This window comes from Oncorhynchus tshawytscha, linkage group LG05, assembly GCF_018296145.1.
Source record: "Oncorhynchus tshawytscha isolate Ot180627B linkage group LG05, Otsh_v2.0, whole genome shotgun sequence".
In the NCBI taxonomy this organism is placed as follows: domain Eukaryota; kingdom Metazoa; phylum Chordata; class Actinopteri; order Salmoniformes; family Salmonidae; genus Oncorhynchus; species Oncorhynchus tshawytscha.
In genome coordinates this window covers 11,884,776-11,904,096 of record NC_056433.1, presented here as the reverse complement: position 1 = coordinate 11,904,096, position 19,321 = coordinate 11,884,776, and the positions used below count along the sequence as shown (strand labels likewise).

At 40.8% G+C, this 19,321-nt stretch overlaps 1 protein-coding gene across 1 annotated transcript in view; it reads left to right on the top strand.

Annotated features, from left to right (window-relative positions):
- Positions 1-19,321, top strand: part of LOC112249829 (glutamate receptor ionotropic, kainate 2-like) — a 174,923-nt gene that overhangs the window by 34,493 nt on the left and 121,109 nt on the right. Inside the window, exons 2-4 of the mRNA XM_042321472.1 lie at positions 3,721-3,888; positions 6,041-6,168; positions 7,973-8,102. Of these exons, the coding sequence (XP_042177406.1) occupies positions 3,721-3,888; positions 6,041-6,168; positions 7,973-8,102 (426 nt within the window). The remainder of the gene's footprint in view (positions 1-3,720; positions 3,889-6,040; positions 6,169-7,972; positions 8,103-19,321) is intronic.

Below are 19,321 nucleotides of genomic sequence, written 5' to 3'. Positions count from 1 at the left end.
GCCCTGTTTCTTTGTGTTCTTGAACGTAAGCCCTGTTTCTTTGTGTTCTTGAACGTAGCCCTGTTTCTTTGTGTTCTTGAACGTAGCCCTGTTTCTTTGTGTTCTTGAACGTAGCCCTGTTTTTTTGTGTTCTTGAACGTAGCCCCGTCTTTCATTTTTGTTCATTGATTTTACTTGTGTTATTTACTCACCTGGTCTCATCAGCTCCTTATTTAGTTCGGTTATTTCTGTTTGTTTTGAGTTGTTTTTTGTTGTTGTTTTGTTTGTTTTTGACGGCCTATGTGTGTTTGACCACTGCCTGTGACCACGATTCCTGCCTTCTGCGAAGGCTTAATAAACATCTGCCGAGAGCGCGTGAATCTACACCTTTTTCTCCCTGAGTATTCATTCAGTTTAGCCATATACAGTGGGGAGAACAAGTATTTGATACACTGCCGATTTTGCAGGTTTTCCTACTTACAAAGCATGTAGAGGTCTGTAATTTTTATCAATTTTTGTCTTCTCTCGCTGTTTCTTTTCTTCACTCTTACTTAAAAATAAATATCTTCCTATGTGCATAGGGTCTGGAAGAGGGGGCTCTCGTCCTCTATCCTTTTGTGTCTCCTTTTCACTACCTCGCTCCCTCCCTTCCTGCTACAATTGAATCAATAAACAGGCTTTAATGCTCAGTGAAACTCTTTGAGCTTGGATCACGTCACACTCTTAGCTCGCCCATGGAATGAAGCTATAGGGAAGCAACTCTGGACTCCTGAACTCTGGGTTAACCCCTCTGGAAATATTGATTTGAGTTTCTTTCATTCTCCCTCTCTAGTCATTGAGTGGTAAGTCTCTGGTCTTTTGGGTGGTGGTCAGCAGATCTAGCCAGGTTTAGTCAAAGTTCATGCTCAGTGCTATGCTCGTTTTTTGGAATGGTGAACTTTGCAACAAGTCTTTGATTGATGGTAGTGTTGTTTAATACCTACATGTCATTTGGAGTATTAGGAGGTCTATGAGCATTCGTTGGGGTATTTGGATGTTTAACTACTAACATAATAACCTGATCTGTCATCGTTAAAGTAGTTTCACTACGATATAGCAGATGTTATGTTGTTGTCAAGTCATGTCATGATTCTGAACAGCATGAGAGTGGAGCACCTGGAGAGCACTTTCCAATCAAATTGTAAATCATTCAAAAATGTTAAGGGGTTTCGATCACTGCTGAGAGAGACCTGGGATCGCCATGGTAACTGCACTTCACTGAGAGGTCTGGACGGTGTGGGTGGAAGCATCGTTCCTTGGGTTATTTGAAGTGGTACTAAGACTGTTAACAATCCACTGACTACACTGAACCTCCTTGATTAGGAGTTTGTACTGTAAGCTATGACAATGCTAAGATGTTCTGTGTTGTCTGGCTACTAGGAGTAGTGTCGATTAATCTTTTTGATACAGGAACCTTGAAGGACGATTTCAATTAAACCTAGAATTTCTCTGGCCCGGTGGTGGTCTAATGATTCGCTCCATTGTTTCTGTGGCCTGGGGTGGTCTAATGGTTCGCTCCATTGTTTCTGTGGCCTGGGGTGGTCTAATGGTTCGCTCCATTGTTTCTGTTTCTGTGGCCCGGTGGTGGTCTAATGGTTCGCTCCATTGTTTCTGTGGCCTGGGGTGGTCTAATGGTTCGCTCCATCTAATGTTTCGCTCCATTGTTTCTGTGGCCTGGGGTGGTCTAATGGTTTGCTCCATTGTTTCTGTGGCCTGGGGTGGTCTAATGGTTCGCTCCATTGTTTCTGTGGCCTGGGGTGGTCTAATGGTTCGCTCCATTGTTTCTGTGGCCTGGGGTGGTCTAATGGTTCATTCCATTGTTTCCTTGGCCTGGGGTGGTCTAATGGTTCGCTCCATTGTTTCTGTGGCCTGGGGTGGTCTAATGGTTCGCTCCATTGTTTCTGTGGCCTGGGGTGGTCTAATGGTTCGCTCCATTGTTTCTGTGGCCTGGGTAGCCTTGTGGTTTGCTCCATTGTCTCCTGAGCAAATGTATGGCGGCATTAGAATGGGTTTAAATCTGAGACACGCCATTCTAACACCCTCTCTCCAACTAACTTTCCTGTCTCTTCTCTGTCTCTCGCCAATAAAATGAAATACAAAAGGAGTGGAAAAACCTTCAAATAATATAAAGAAGCAATTCAGAACTGAGTACATTGAGTATGTAACAAGAACTCCCGGTGACCAGAAACTGCCTCTGGGAAGTTTTAAGTTTTAAGTGGATGAACCACTCTAAAGTAAAGGGTCTGACTCAGCACTACTGGTCTGGAGGATCTCAAGTTCTCATTGGGTCCCTCAATTAGTCGGTCTGTATAAACAGCTGCTTGGCTAGCTCTGCTGAATTAACCTGGCTTTCTCTCTCTCTCTCTCTCTCTCTCTGTCTCCCTGTGTCACACACACACACACACACACACACACACACACACACACACTCTCTCTTTCTATCCCTTCATTTCAGCATTATTTGAACATCAAGGTACAGTACAGCACAGCCAAGCACCGAACAGTACAGTATATTTCAGCACAGTACAGTACAGTAGAGTTCGGTACAGTACACTATAATGTATTGTACTGTACTCAACTATACTTTTCTTTACTTTACTCTACTGTGCTTTATTGTACTGTGCTGTGCTGTACTGTACTGTATTTGGCTGTCCAAACTTTTGATCCCAACTGCAGTTTGGGACTACCATGACATACTATTGTAGTCAATTCAATTGCAGAAAATCCGTTGCTGATTTTTCGATTTGGTAACGGTTTAAAAAACACTATAACAGATTGATAGGTCTACCTTTACTTGTTACTTCTGTGAACTTTCATTTTCGTCCCTCCTTGTGAGGGAGAGAAATTAGAAAATCTTTTCAAGATATGTTGGTTTTTGCTAAGAGAATTTGAAGGCACAAGGCAATGTTACCTAAACTTACAGAAGTAAGTTTAGGTAACATTAATGTTAATGTTGATATTAGCTGGCAGGAGGTCTTCACTTCAACATTGTGTTTTAATGTATTTCCAATACCTGCTAGATGTTTTCTAAGACCCCTTTTCCATCTGTTTGACCAGAAATCAAAGCCTTTGCTCATTCCTCATTTGTAGGATGGAAAATGGTGGAACAATGTATATATGCCTTAATTTCGCAATAATATAGAATCTTAGCTTTCATTTGACACCCAATTTGACATGCTCCTATGAACTTCCCATGTTGGTGCTCATGGGTCCTTTTATGTGGAGATGACGGGATCGAAGTGGAGGAGTGAACTTTTCTATCAAAGCTGCAGGAGAGAGGAAGAGAGAGGGAGTGAGCAAGAGAGGGAGAACGAGGGGGTCGTGACCCCTGAACTCACCTCCTGTCCACTCTAATCGTTGTTAATTACACAGACGAGTAAGCGAATGCAAATGCAGCTCTCTTTAGTCAACTGTCCAAAACATCACAATAAAGCTCTCTCTCCACTCCTCATGTCTATTAATGCATGTTGATTATGACACTGTTGCTTAATAGGAAAGGACATGAAGGCAGCTGAGAATAGAATTGTTACAATTTTTTAGAGAAAATAAGCACAGCTATAATTATCTTTGCTATATGGATCGTACCACCGACACTTCAATGTCACCTGTTTTATGTTGGAGGAGAATCCACTGTAATTATTGGACGGGGAAATTGAGATTGAACCTTATTGGTCTTCCACCTGTTGTTCTTCTGTCCCTCAGGAGGAATATTTGAATCCATCGAAAGCGGCCCATCAGGAGCAGAGGAACTCGCCTTTAAATTTGCCTTGAACACAATCAACAGGAACCGCACCCTGCTGCCCAACACCACACTCACATATGACATCCAGAGAATAAACATCTTTGACAGCTTTGAGGCCTCCAGAAAAGGTGAGAGACTGAGGAGGATACGAAGTAGACCTGGGGTGTATTCATTAGTGCACACACCATAGCAAAACATTTTTGCAACGGAAAACATTTAGCAAAGAAAACAAGCATTTCTTATTGGACAAGTTCAGGTTAGTCCCTCCCTGTTTTAGCCATTTCCTTCTGTTTGGTTCCTAGTGAATACAAATTCAAATAAATTAGAAGAGATTGTTTGAGCCTGCCTGGAGTGCCCAATGGGTGAGGTTTGCACTTTTGGATATCATCATGAATAATTGCTAGAGGGTGATCTGGGTAGAAGCTACAGGTTGTGTTGTGACAGCTGCATCTGTTATTAGCTTTAATAATAATCAGAGTATCGCTGTGATTAGTTATTTGTGGATTTCTTATTTGTTTGTGGGTGATTATGACTAACAATACGGGTTTCTGTGAAATGTGGGACCAGAAACTGATTGAGAATGACTCACTCTAAATATCTGTTGAGAAATATTTTACTGATGCTGCCAACTAACTGATTGCATCGGATGAAGCTCGATCATGTTACATAGGAGAAATCTGGCTGACATGGTAATATTCCATTTCATTTTCATTTTTTAAATATATGTGACTAATGGTAACTCTAAATGAAGGCTACATAACCCTAAATAAAGACTACGTAACTCTAAATAAAGACTACGTAACTCTAAATAAAGACTACGTAACCCTTAATGAAGACTGCGTAACTCTGGATGAAGACTTCGTAACTCTTGGTTACGACTGCGTAACTCTGGATAGAGACTACGTAACTCTGAATGAAGGCTACGTAACTCTGAATAAAGACTACGTAACTCTGGATGAAGGCTACGTAACTCTAAATAAAGGCTACGTAACTCTAAATTAAGGCCACATAACTCTAAATGAAGGCTACGTAACTCTAAATGAAGGCTATGTAACTCTAAATAAAGACTACGTAACTCTAAATAAAGACTACGTAACTCTAAATGAAGGCTACGTAACTCTAAATGAAGGCTACGTAACTCTAAATGAAGGCTACGTAACTCTAAATGAAGGCTACGTAACTCTAGATGAAGGCTACGTAACTCTAAATGAAGGCTATGTAACTCTAAATGAAGGCTACGTAACTCTAAATGAAGGCTACGTAACTCTAAATGAAGGCTACGTAACTCTAAATGAAGGCTACGTAACTCTAAATGAAAGCTACATAACTCTAAATAAAGGCTACGTAACTCTAAATAAAGACTACGTAACTCTAAATGAAAGCTTAATAACTAAATTAAGGTTACGTAACCCAAAATAACGCTACGTAACTCTAAATAAAGACTACATAACTCTAAATAAAGACTACATAACTCTAAATAAAGACTACCTAACTCTAAATAAAGACTGCGTAGCTCTAAATGAAGGCTACGTAACTCTAAATATTAGACTACGTAACTCTAAATAAAGACTACATAACTCTAAATAAAGACTACCTAACTCTAAATAAAGACTGCGTAGCTCTAAATGAAGGCTACGTAACTCTAAATATTAGACTACGTAACTCTAAATGAAGGCTATGTAGCTCTAAATGAAGGCTACGTAACCCTAAATAAAGGCTACGTAACTCTAAATAAAGACTACGTAACTCTAAATGAAGGCTATGTAGCTCTAAATGAAGGCTACGTAACCCTAAATGAAGGCTACGTAACTCTAGATGAAGGCTACGTAACTCTAAATGAAGGCTACGTAACCCTAAATAAAGGCTACGGAACCCTAAATAAAGACTACGTAACTCTAAATGAAGGCTAAGTAACTCTAAATTAAGGCTAAGTCATTCTAAATTAAGGATAAGTGTGTTATAGTAAGTGTTATGGCCGATTTAGGTTAACCAAAATGCAGTACTCCTACTGGTATCTGTGTGACTCAATGCAAAGTGTGACCGACATCCTTCTTGTGTTCTTCCTTGATCCAATGTGGGAGAGACTAAAGGGACTTTCTTGATCAGCATTCCCATGGTGCATTGTATGGACAGTAGAGCAGCAAGGAGCTGAAGGCTTCCACCTAAACACTACTCTAACAAACCTAAACACTATACTAACGAACCTGAACACGTATCTAACGAACCTGAACACGTGTCTAACAAACACCTCTCTTTCTGTCTCTTCCTCCCCCCCCCCAGCCTGTGACCAGCTCTCCCTGGGAGTGGCAGCCATCTTTGGCCCCTCCCACAGCTCGTCGGCCAACGCAGTCCAGTCCATTTGTAATGCCCTGGGGGTGCCCCACATCCAGACCAAGTGGAAGCACCAGGTGTATTTGTATTTGTTTTTTGTATTTATTATTGATCCCCATTAGCTGCTGCCATGGCTGCAGATACTCTTCATGGGGTCCAGCAAAATGAAGGCAGTTATACATTTTAAAAACATTACAATACATTCATAACAGGTTTCACAACATATTAAGTGTGTGCCCTCGGACCTCTACTCTATTCCCACATACAGTACTGTATCTATAACACAAAATCCATGTGTACATGTGCGTATAGTGCGTATGTTTTCATGTGTTTGTATGCATGTGTCTATGTTTGTGTTGCTTCACAGTCCCCACTGTTCCATAAGGTGTATTTTTCTCAGGTTTTTTTATCTAATTTTACTGCTTGTATGATCTACTTGATGTAGAATAGAGTTCCATGTAGTCATGGCTCTATGTAGTACTGTCTGCCTCCCATAGTCTGTTCTGTACTTGGGGACTGTGAAGAGACCTCTGGTGGCATGTTTTATGGGATATGCATGGGTGTCCGACCTGTAGTTCAAACAGACAGCTTGGTGTATTCAACATGTCAACACCTCTCATAAATACAAGTAGTGGTGAAGTCAATCTCTCCTGGCTCAAATTGGAAGAGAGATTGACTTCACCACTACTTGTACTTATGAGAGGTAAATACAAGTAGTGGTGAAGTCAATCTCTCCTGGCTCAAAGTGGAGGAGAGATTGACTTCACCACTACTTCTATTTATGAGAGGTGTGTCATGTTGAATGCACCGAGCTGTCTGTTAGAACTACTGGCACACATATTATTAATGTTAGCTCTCTGTGTACATCCAAGGGCCAGCCGTGCTGCCCTGTTCTGAGCCAATTGCAATGTTCCTAAGTCCCTCTTTGTGGCTAGCACCTGATAGCATGACTGAAGAGTAGTCCAGGTGCGACAAAACTAGGGCCTGTAGGACCTGCCTTGTTGATAGTGCTGTTAAGAATGCAGAGCAGCACTTTATTATAGACAGACTTCTCCCCATCCTAGCGAATGTTGTATCAACATGTTTTGACCTGACAGTTTACAATCCAGGGTTACTCCAAGCAGTTTAGACACCGCAACTTGCTCAATTTCCACATTATTCATTGCAATATTTAGTTGAGGTTTAGAGTTTATTGAATGATTTGTCCCAAATAAAATGCTTTTAGTTTTTGAAATATTTAGCATTAACTTATTCCTTGCCACCCATTCTGAAACTTATTGCAGTTCTTTCTTAATTAAGTGTTGCAGTCATTTCAGTTGCTGTGGTAGCTGACGTGTATAGTGTTGAGTCTTCCTTATATATAGACACGCTTTACTCAAAGCCAGTGGCATGTCGTTAGTAAAGTTTGAAAAAAGTAAGGGGCCTAGACAGCTGCCCTGGGGAATTCCTGATTTTGTGTTGGAAAGGTTTCCATTAAGAACACCCTCTGTGTTCTGTTAGACAGGTAACTCTTTATCCACAATATTATAGGGGGTGTAAAGCCATAACGCATACATTTTTCCAGCAACAGTCTATGATTGACAATGTCATAAGCCGCAACAATATCTAACAAAACAGCCCCCCACAAACCTGTTATCATCAATTTATCTCAGCCAATCAACAGCCATTTGTGAAAGTGCTTGTTGAATGTCCTTCCCTATAAGTGTGCTGAGAGTCTGTTGTCAATTTGTTTACTGTAAAATAGGATTGTATCTGGTCAAACACATTTTTTTTCCCAGAAGTTTACAAAGGGTTGGTAACTGGCTGATTGGTAGGCTATTTGAGCCAGTTAAGGGGGCTTTACCATTCTTAGGTAGGGGAATAACTTTTGCTTCCCTCCAGGTATCAGACAACAGGGACTCTTACTACATCAGCCTCTACCCAGACTTCCAGTCCCTCAGCCGGGCAATCCTGGACCTGGTGCACTTCTTCAAATGGAGGACGGTCACTGTGGTCTATGATGACAGCACAGGTACAGATATCTCTGATGATGGTGGTCATGGTGATGATGTTTATGATGATGGTGATGATGAGGATGGTGATGATGATGAGCCAATTGGTGACGATGAAGATGTTAGTGAATGATGATCAAAAGGAGTTAAAATACATACAATTGTAAACTAAAAACTGCTACTCAAACACAAACACAGCTTTTTATAGGGGTGGTAGGTAGCTGAGAGTTTAGAGAAGTGGACCAGTAGCTTCTTGGTTGCCGGTTTGAGTCTTATGCTGGGCAATAAAAATGGGAGGTGAGCAAGGCACTTAACCCTTACATAGATCCAGGGGTGCAGAGGAGAAAAACTGTTCTGTTCTTTCCCCCAAGACTTTAGCATTGAGGGATTGGCCATGAAAGATGTAGCCCCCTCAAAGCCCTCCAGATGTACTCCACGTCAAAACCTCAGCCTTTCATATGAGTGAGCATCTCTGAAAAACCACATTACCCAGAATGACCCTCACCCACCATCTCCTCAGATTAATGCCATGCAGAATGAATGTGAGAGCTGACAGCTCATGAATAAAAGACACGTCCTCTGAGGGTCCTCGTCCAGCTGTATCTGTCTGCCGGATCGCCTGCTGTGACTGTGTGGAGTGGCTCATGATGTGCGTTCTACAAGCACGTCGATATTTCATACCGTTGAGTACCGTGATCATTTTCAGGCCTACGGCATCATCAGCTTTAGAGAGAGGGCAACATTTCGTAATGTCCATCTCATATTTTCGATCCTTTGGAAGGAGAAAGGTGTCAATTTCATGGAACATAATTGGATACAATATGTTGAACATATTCGTTTGTTCAAGTACATGAATTGCTCAATATATCCAATTGGTTTCTTCAGTTGACCTTCTGTAAAAGGATCCATGAGCACCAACATGGGAAGTTCATAGGAGCATATCAAACTGGGTGTCAAATGAAAAGCTCAAAGTCTATATTTATGGAAAATGAAGGCATACAGTGGCTTTTTCCACATTTTGTTGTGTTACGGCCTGAATTTAAAATGAATTAACAAGATGTTGTATCTGTCACGTTCGTCGTAATGATGAGACCAAGAATACATTCTTCTTTTATAAACGAAGAACACTTAAACAAACAAAACGAACTTAAAGCTATGCAAAACCGAGTGCTGCCATGCAACTACACATAGACAATAACTCACAAAACCAAAATGGAAAATGGCAACCTAAATAGGATCCCCAATCAGAGACAATGATAAACAGCTGTCTCTGATTGGGAACCAATTCAGGCCACCATAGACCTACATTTACCTAGACAATACCAAAACCCCATAGATATACAAAAAACCCTAGACAAGTCAAAAACACACATACCACCCTCGTCACACACTGACCTAACCAAAATAATAAAGAAAACAAAGATAACTAAGGTCAGGGCGTGACAGTATCACTGACCTACATGCAATATCCCATAATGTCAAAGTGGAATTATGTTTTAAAAACTGTTTACCAATTCATAAAAAAGGAAAGCTGAAATATTTTGAGTCCATAAGTATTCAAACCCAAACTTAAATAGGTCCAACAGTAAAAGTGTGCTTAACAAGTCACATTATAAGTTGGACTAACTATGTGTGCAATAATAGTGTGTAACATGATTTTTGAATGACTAGCTCATCTCTGTACCCCACACATATAATTATATGTAAGGTCCCTCAGTCGAGCAGTGCGTTTCAAACACAGATTCACACAAAGACCAGGGAGATTTCCCAATGCCTCACAAAGAAGGGCACCTATTGGTAGATGGTTAAAAACAAACCTTTTGAGTATGGTGAAGTTATTAATTACACTTTGGATGGTTTATCAATACACCCAGTCAGTACAAATATACAGACGTCCATCCTAACTCAGTTGCCAGAGAGGTAGGAAACCGCTCTGGGATTTCACCATGAGGCCAATGCAGACTTTAAAACAGTTATAGAGTTAAATGGCTGTGATAGGAGAAAACTGAGGATGGATCAACAACATTGTAGTTGCTCTACAATATTAACCTGAATGACAGAGTGAAAAGAAGGAAGCCTGGAGAGAATACAAATACTCCAAAATATGCATCCTGTTCAAAATAAGGCACTAAAGTAAAACTGCTAAAAATGTGGCAAAGAAATTAACTTTATTTCCTGAATATGAAGCATTATGGTTGGGTCAAATCCAACACAACACATCACTGAGTACCACTTCATATTTTCAAGCATGGTGGTGGCTGCATCATGTTATGAGTATGCTTGTCATCGGCAAGGACTATAACATTTTGTTATATAGAAAGAAACAGAATGAAGCTAAGCACAGGCAAAATCCTAGAGGAAAACCTGGATTAATCTGCTTTCCAACAGACACTGGGAGACAAATTCACCTTTCAGCAGGACACAAGGCCAAATACAGTTGAAGTCGGAAGTTTACATTCACTTAGGTTGGAGTCATTAAAACTTGTTTTCCAAGCGCTCCACAAATTTCTTGTTAACAAGGTATAGTTTTGGCAAGTCGGTTAGGACATCTACTTTGTGCATGACACAAGTCATTTTTCCAACAATTGTTTACAGTCAGATTATTTCACTTGTAATTCATAATCACAATTCCAGTGGGTCAGAAGTTTACATACACTAAATTGGCTGTGCCTTTAAACAGCTTGGAAAATTCCAGAAAATGATGTCATGGCTTTAGAAGCTTCTGATAGGCTAATTGACATAATTTGAGTCAATTTGAGGTGTACCTGTGGATGTATTTCAAGGCCTACCTTCAAACTCAGTGCCTCTTTGCTTGACATCATGGGAAAATCAACAGAAATCAGCCAAGACCTCAGAAATAAATTATAGACCTCAACAAGTCTGGTTCATCCTTGGGAGCAATTTCCAAATGCCTGAAGGTACCACGTTCATCTGTAAAAACAATAGTATGCAAGTATGAACACCATGGGACGACGCAGCCATCATACCGCTCAGGAAGGAGACCTGTTCTGTCTCCTAGAGATGAATGTACTTTGGTGCGAAACTGCAAATCAATCCCAGAACAACTGTAAGGACCTTGTGAAGATGCTGGAGGAAACGGGTACAAAAGTATCTATTTCCACAGTAAAACAAGTCCTATATCGACATCCCCTGAAAGGCCACTCAGCAAGGAAGAAGCCACTGCTCCAAAATCGACATTAAAAAGCCAGACTATGGTTTGCAACTGCACATGGGGACAAAGTTTGTACTTTTCAGAGAAATGTCTGATGAAACAGAAACAGATCTGTTTGGCCATAATGACCATCGTTATGTTTGGAGGAAAACGGGGAGGTTTGCAAGCCAAAGAACACCATCCCAAACGTGAAGCACATGGGTGGCAGCATCATGTTGTGGGGGTGCTTTGCTACTGGAGGGACTGGTGCACTCCACAAAATAGATGGCTTCATGAGGAAAGAAAATTATGTGGATATAATGAAGCAACAGCTCAAGACATCAGCCAGGAAGTTAAAGCTTGGTAGCAAATGGGTCTTCCAAATGGACAATGAACCCAAGCATACTTCCAAAGTTGTGGCAAAATGGTTTAAGGACAACAAAGTCAAGGTATTGGAGTGGCCATCACAAAGCCCTGACCTCAATCCTATAGAACATTTGTGGGCAGAACTGAAAAAAAGCGTGTGCGAGCATCGAGGTCTTAAAACCTGACTCATTTACACCAGCTCTGTTAGGAGGAATGGGCCAAAATTCACCCAACTTATTGTGGGAAGCTTGTGGAAGGCTAGCCAAAACGTTTTACCCAAGTTAAACAATTTAAAGGCAATGCTACCAAATACTAATTGAGTGTATGTACACTTCTTACCGACTGGGAAAGTGATGAAAGAAATACAATTCTCTCTACTTATTATTCTGACATTTTACATTCCTAAAATAAAGTGGTGATCCTAACTGACCTAAGCATGGGGATTTTTACTAGGATTAAATGTCATGAATTGTGAAAAACTGAGTTTGTATTTGGCTAAAGTGTATGTAAACTTCAGACTTCAAACTGTACAAACTAGAGTTGCATAACAAGATGACATTAAATTTCCTATGTGGCCTAGTTACAGGCTTGACTGAAATTTGCTTGGAAATCTATTCTACTTGAAATGACTGTCTAGCAATGACCAACAACCAAATGTACAAAAATGTCTAAAAACATGTTTTCACTTTGTCATTCTGTGTTATTGTGTGTAGATGTGTGAGGGGAAAAAAATACAATTTAATACATTTTGAATTCAGGCTGTAACACAAAATGTGGAATAGGTGAAGGGGTACAAATACTTAATGAATACACTATATATGATTTTCAACCATTTTCAATCTTAAAAATAATTTGGGGCGTGGATCAGAAAACCAGTCTGTATCTGGTGTGACCATCATTTGCCTTATGCAGCACGACACATCTCCTTCGCATAGAGTTGATCAGGCTGGTAAGTGTGGCCTTTGGAATGTTGTCCCACTCCTCTTCAATGGCTGTGCAAAGTTGCCGGATATTGGCTGGATCTGGAACATGCTGTTGCCAGCCCATACATACATAACTCCACCGCCACCATGGGGTACTGTGTTCACAACATTGACATCAACAAACCGCTCTCCCACACAACGCCATGCACGCTGTCTGAAGAGCACACTTCTCCAGCGTCCCAGTGGCCATCAAATTTGAGCATTTTCCCACTGAAGTCGGTTACGATGCCAAACTGCAGTCAGGTTAAGACCCTGGTGAGGACAACTAGCACGCTGTTGAGCTTCCCTGAGACGGTTTTTGACAGTTTGTGCAGAAATTCTTCGGTTGTGCAAACCCACAGTTTCATCAGCTGTCTGGGAGGTGAAGAACCCGGATGTAGAAGTTCTGGGCTGGCATGGTTATACGTGGTCTGCGGTTGTGAGGCTGGTTGCCAAATTCTGCCAAATTCTCTAAAACGCTGTTGGAAGTGGCTTATGGTAGAGAAATGAGCATTAAATTCTCTGGCAACAGCTCTGGTGGACATTCCTGCAGTCAGCATAACCAATTGCATGCTCCCTCAAAACTTGAGACATCTGTGGCATTGCGTTGTGTGACAAAACAGCACATTTAGAGTCGCATTTTATTGTCCCCAGCACAAGGTGCACCTGTGTAATGTTTGTGCTGTTTAATCATCTTCTTGATATGTCACACTTGTAGGGTGAATGGATTATCTTGGTAAAGGAGAAATGCTCACTAACAGGAATGTAAACAATGTCATGATTTTGCTGCCATGTTTAATGTTTAACTATGTTTAATTATTACCATGATTAAATTAAATTAAAGATATAGATATATCGTTATACCAGTCATCAGTTAATTATCATTATTACCTTATCAGTCTCATACTGAACGTTGTTGACTTCCATCCATTAATTATAATTATTACCTCATCAGTCTCATTCTGAGACTGCATGAACTCTAGTCTCCATGATGAATCAATGATACACAGATTGGCTTAATTATTTATTTACTAACTAACTAAATAATAATACAGAATTAAATAAACACACACACAGGATAGATTATACATTGGTTACTAACATGATGCAATGAAAAGTCCCTAGTGGACTAACCTGATATGACGGCTTGGTACACAATGAAAAGGGGTGGGGAAAGAAAGAGTGGGAGGAGAAGAGACAAAGGAATTCAACTATCGTACATACAGTTGAATAATACGCTCATCGTATATATGGATATTTAGCACCCTAACAACCTCTCATTCGAATTTAGAAATGCAAAACATATTTAAGCTTGTACTGTATGTCCTTGCCATCTCTCTGTTGAAATCATCTGGTCCATCTATGGAGAGTAGTTCATCAGAAGTCTCAGGTTGTGTAAGTCTCTGGTTGTCCATCAAAGGTCACAATGTACTTAGTAGTCATAGCTTCTTGGTCTTGGAGTATCTGTTAGAACGAATCTTCCAGAGGTGTACCACGCAGTGTCCAGCTGGCCTTGTCTGTTTGTTTAGAATAGATACCCTAGAAATACCTAGAATGGTGAGAGGAAATTGTTCTTTGTCTCTTGTCTTCGGTCGAGTTTCCTAGGCAAACAGTGCATAAACAGCTGCAGACTAAATGTTCCTGTGTAGTCTTCTTCTTCTTCTTCTTCGAGAGAGAGAGAGTTTGAGGGTCTTACCATTTTCTGGTATTGTAGTTTCAAACCATTTTGCCATATCCAGCTCACGCTGTACTTCGGCTGGTCTTTAGTTTTATATTGTTTCTCATCCGTGTAGCTACCGCTTCACGCTGTCTGGTCTGGTAGAGATGTTCTTCTTCTCTGTTGAAAGTTTCAGAGTTTCTAACCATTTCATACTTTTCAGGTCACGCAGGTCTCTATTTAAATGGAAACCATTTCAACGTGTAGCCACAGCTCCACGTTTTCTGGTCTAATGTACATTTTGTTAGCGGCCTTTTTATGCCCTCACCTTGGAGAGCGGTTCCATCACATTGTCACAAGGTCTGTGCTCACGTGGGCGTGGTTACTGACTTGGTAAAACTTTACATAAAAAACAATTCTCATTTAGAAGGCTAAAATCACATTACATCTTCTTACAAATAGTTTAATATTTAATCAAATAAGTTCCACAACATTTAGACGTAAATCTGATAACTGGGGTGTATACATTTGTAGAGTTACCATTATTTGTTATACTGTCCTTAAAGATATCACAAACAACGACTTATTTGACAATATTGTTTCAAGCCCCACCGACCGTTTCCCACATGATTTGTGTTAGGAATATTGTGTCATTATCAACTGTTGAATGTTGTAGGTTTGGCAGGAGGAATCGCCTTGTAACAAAAGGGTTACTTCCCCTCAATCCTGCAGAGCCTAAAGGCAGAGTTTCTGCAAGGTATTTACGACCATCATAAAACTGGCCAACTCCATCCTTCCCTCTGTGGGAGAGGGAGGGTGCTGTAGAGCTGACCCACTGTAACCTGATCCTTCGGATCCTCACAGAAGAGTCATGACAACAAAGAAATGCACAAAATTTGAGAGAAATACACATTTTGTGCGTATTTAAAATTTCTGAGATCTTTTATTTCAGCTCATAAAACATGGGACCAACACTTTACATGTTGCTTTTATATTTTTGTTCAGTATACTATCAACACTTACAGCATATTATGTTTTGGAGATATTGTTTATTTTCTGTGTGTTTAAGAAATATTGCCTTTAATTAATCAATCAAATGTATTTATAAAGCCATTTTTACATCAGCAGATGTCACAATGTGCTATGTAGAAACCCAGTCTAAAACCCCAAACAGCTAGCAATGCAAATGTAGATGTATGAGGGCTAGGAAAAACTCCATAGAAATGCAGGAACCTAGGAAGAAACATTGAGAGGAACCAGACTCTGAGGGGTGGCCAGTCCTCTTCTGGCAGTGCTGGGTGGAGATTATAAGAGTACATGACCATTAAGGCCAAATTCTTCTTTAAGATGTTCAAACGTTCATAGATGACCAGCAGGATCAGATAATAATAATCACAGTGGTTGTAGAGGGTGCAACAGGTCAGTACCTCAGGAGTAAATGTCATTTGTCTTTTCATAGCTAAGCATTCAGAGGTCGAGACAGCAGGTGCGGTAGAGAGAGAGAGTCGAAAACAGCAGGACCGGGACAAGGTAGCACGTCCAGTGAACAGGTCAGGGTTCCATAGCCGCAGGCAGAACAGTTGAAACTGGAGCAGCAACATGACCTGGTGGACTGGGGACAGCCAGGAGTCATCAGGCCAGGTAGTCATGAGGTATTATCCTAGGGCTCAGGTCCTCCGAGAGGGGAGGGAGAGAGGGAGACAGAGAGAATTAGAGGGAGCATACTTAAATTCACACAGGACACCAAATAGACAGGATAATTACATTAGATATAGCAGACTGACCCTAGCCCCCCAGCACATAGACTATTGCAGTATAGATACTAGAGGCAGGATATTTCCCCACCCACTTTGCCAAAGCACAGCCCCCACACCACTAGAGGGTGAGTATAGCCCACAAAGATCTCCTCCACCGCACAAGACTGAGGGGGCAAAACCGGACCCAGATCACATCTGTGACTCAACCCACTCAAGTGACGCACCCCTCCTAGGGACGGCATGGAAGAAAACTAGTAAGCCAGTGACTCAGCCACCTTAATAGGGTCACAGGCAGTGAATCGCAGTGGAGAGAGTGGAGCTGGCCAGGCAGAGACAGTAAGGGCAGTTCGTTGCTCCAGTGCCTTGCCGTTCACCTTTGCACCCCTGGGACAGACTACACTCAGTCATATGACCCACTGAAGAGATGAGTCTTCAGTAAAGGCTTAAAGGTCGAGACCGAGTCTGCGTCTCTCACATGGGTAGGCAGACCATTCCATAAAAATGGAGCTCTAAAAATCTGCCTCCAGCTGTTTCCTTAGAATTTCTAGGGACAATAAGGAGGCCTGCGTCTTGTGACCATAGCGTACGTGTAGGTATGTATGGCTTGACCAAAACAGAGAGCAAGCCCGTGTAATGCTTTGTAGGTTAGCAGTAAAACTTTGAATCACCCTTACCCTTAACCGGAGGCCAGGCTAGCACTGGAGTAACATGATCACTTGAGTAATATGAGCACATTTTTGGGATGTATTCAAGATTATAGCAGCCATGTTTAGCAGAAACAGAAGTATATTTAGTGCTTTATCCGGGTAGCTGGAGAGTAGAGCATTACAGTAGTCTAATCTAGAAGTGACAAAAGCATGGATTATGGATTAGCTTTTCTGACACATTTTTTTAACAAAACATTTCAGACTTTTGCAATGTCGCGAAGATGGAAAAAAGCAGTCCTTGAAATGTTCTTCATATGTTCGTCTAAAGAGAGATCAGAGTCCAGAGTAACGCAGAGGTCCTTCACAGGTCACAACCATCAAGATGAATTGTCATATCCAACAGCACATCTCTTTATTTCTTGGAACCCAGAACTGGCATCTCTGTTTTGTCAGTTTAAAAGTTTTAAAAAATGCCACCATCCACTTCCTTATGTCTGAAACGATTTTGGGGCTTCACCATGTTTCATCGGAATGTACAGCTGTGTGTCGTCCGCATAGTAGTGAAAGTTGACAATGTGTTTCCGAATGACATCACCAAGAGGTAGAATATACTGTATATTGAAAACCATAGTGGTCCTAAAATGGAACCTTAAGGAACGTCAAAACGTACAATTGATTTGTCAGAGGACAAACCATGCACAGTGACAAACTGATATCTTTCCGACAGATAAGATCCAAACCAGGCCAGAACTTGTCCACGTAGACCAATTAGGGATTCCAATTCCTTTGAAAGAACGTGGTGATTGATGTTGACACAAGCAGCACTAAGGTCTAGAAGCACTAGAAAAGATGCAGAGCCTTCGTCTGACGCTATTAATAAAAGGTCATTTACCACCTTCACGCCTGCAGTCTCAGTGCATTTTGTTGTGATTGCAAACATAATAAAATGGTCGTCCAATAGTCCAGGATTATGAGAAAAAAACATTTAGATCCACAGTATTTATTCCATGGGACAAAACTAGATCCAGGGTAGGACTGTGACAATGAGTAGGTCCGGAGACATGTTGGCCAAAACACACTGAGTCGATGATGGTTCTGAAATCCTTTTAGAGTGGGTCGGTGGACTTTTCCATGTGAATATTAATCCTAGTGCCTTTTAATTCCATTATCAAATACCCAATACCCTCATGAGGTAAGAGGATGACGAAAGTTCACAGTAGTAACAAGTAATGGCAGACCTACCAATTAGTTAGTCATTTTATAATTTTGGTTATGAATTATTAAGTGATTAAAACTCATAATTCCATTACCAAATCAGGTAACAAAATGACCAAAAACATCAGTAGCAGAATTACTTGAACTGAATTGGCTACAATGGGAAATCATAGAAGTCACAAACCATAGTCCTCCCGTCCACTGGCATGCTGTTATGTTCAGCTCTTACAATCATTTTTTTGTGTTTCTGTCTTCTGTCCCGTGTGGCTCAGTTGGTAGAGTATGGGCCTTGTAATGCCAGAACTGTGGGTTTGATTCCCACGGGGGGCCAGTAGGTAAATGTATGCACTAACTTCTGTCAATTGCTCTGGATAAGAGCATCTGCTAAAATGTACATCTGGTGGTCAAATCAAGAGTGTTAAAAAAGTCTGTCTGGATGAGCCCCCTCTCTTTCCATTTAGTGTAACCATCTTACTCACCCACTGAGCACCGCCGGACATCCCTTGAGCGTTGAAATTTGGTTATTCCACAGATGGACCGGACTGGGCCAAATCTGAACCTGTCATAGACGTATGTTTCGCAAGTTTGGATCGTACATTAAAGACAAGTAGACTACAGTATATTGTACTCTACTGCGCTCTGCTGTGCTGTGATGTGGAAACATGAGGAGAATGACATTCATATCCATAATTGTGAATTTCTGTAGTACAGATCAGGGACCCATGATGTAATTCCATTACTGTGGTTCTGTTACCGAGTGTAAATCCACTTCACTGTAGCTCAATAACCAAAATAGATTTGTTCAAGCTCAAGGCGCCATGTCATAGCTGCCACCCCATTCTTTCTGCAGACATCTTTGATACTTATTTTGGAGCAGATTTTTTGGGAAAAAAATGGAAAACCTGAGAGATTTTACCCTAATTCCGTTACCAAAGTTTGTATCTGCACCGTTCTTCAACTAAATTAGTTAACAAATTTATCAGTGGAAATTGTTAAAAGCATTTATTGTGCATGGAGTTGTATGGCTTGTTAAACCTTTAAATCAATGTTTTTTGTTCGGTATACATTTTAAAGTGAAAGAAATATTACGTTACTTGCCCACCTCTTTTTACTACACTGGGGACATGAGGTGTCTTACCCTGAATCACTATTGATCCATAGGCCCTACTGGCCTTTCAGAGGGAAATATGGAACCAGTACCATTTTGCTTACAACTATTCAATCCGATTCGTTCTACACAAGAGCATTATTTCCAAGATGGCATAGCAGTTCAGACTTCTTTTGTCCTCGTCTTGTCGTGTCCCGTATATATATATATATATTTACAACTTTTTCCGCATACCTTTTTATATATACTTTACATTTTCCATAAACTCATCTTCAAAACACTCTCCTGCAACCCGCCTCACCAATTTATATTTATAAAAAAAGTATTATTTACCTCAAATCTGTAATCCTCCATAGAAGCTAACCAGAAGCTAGCC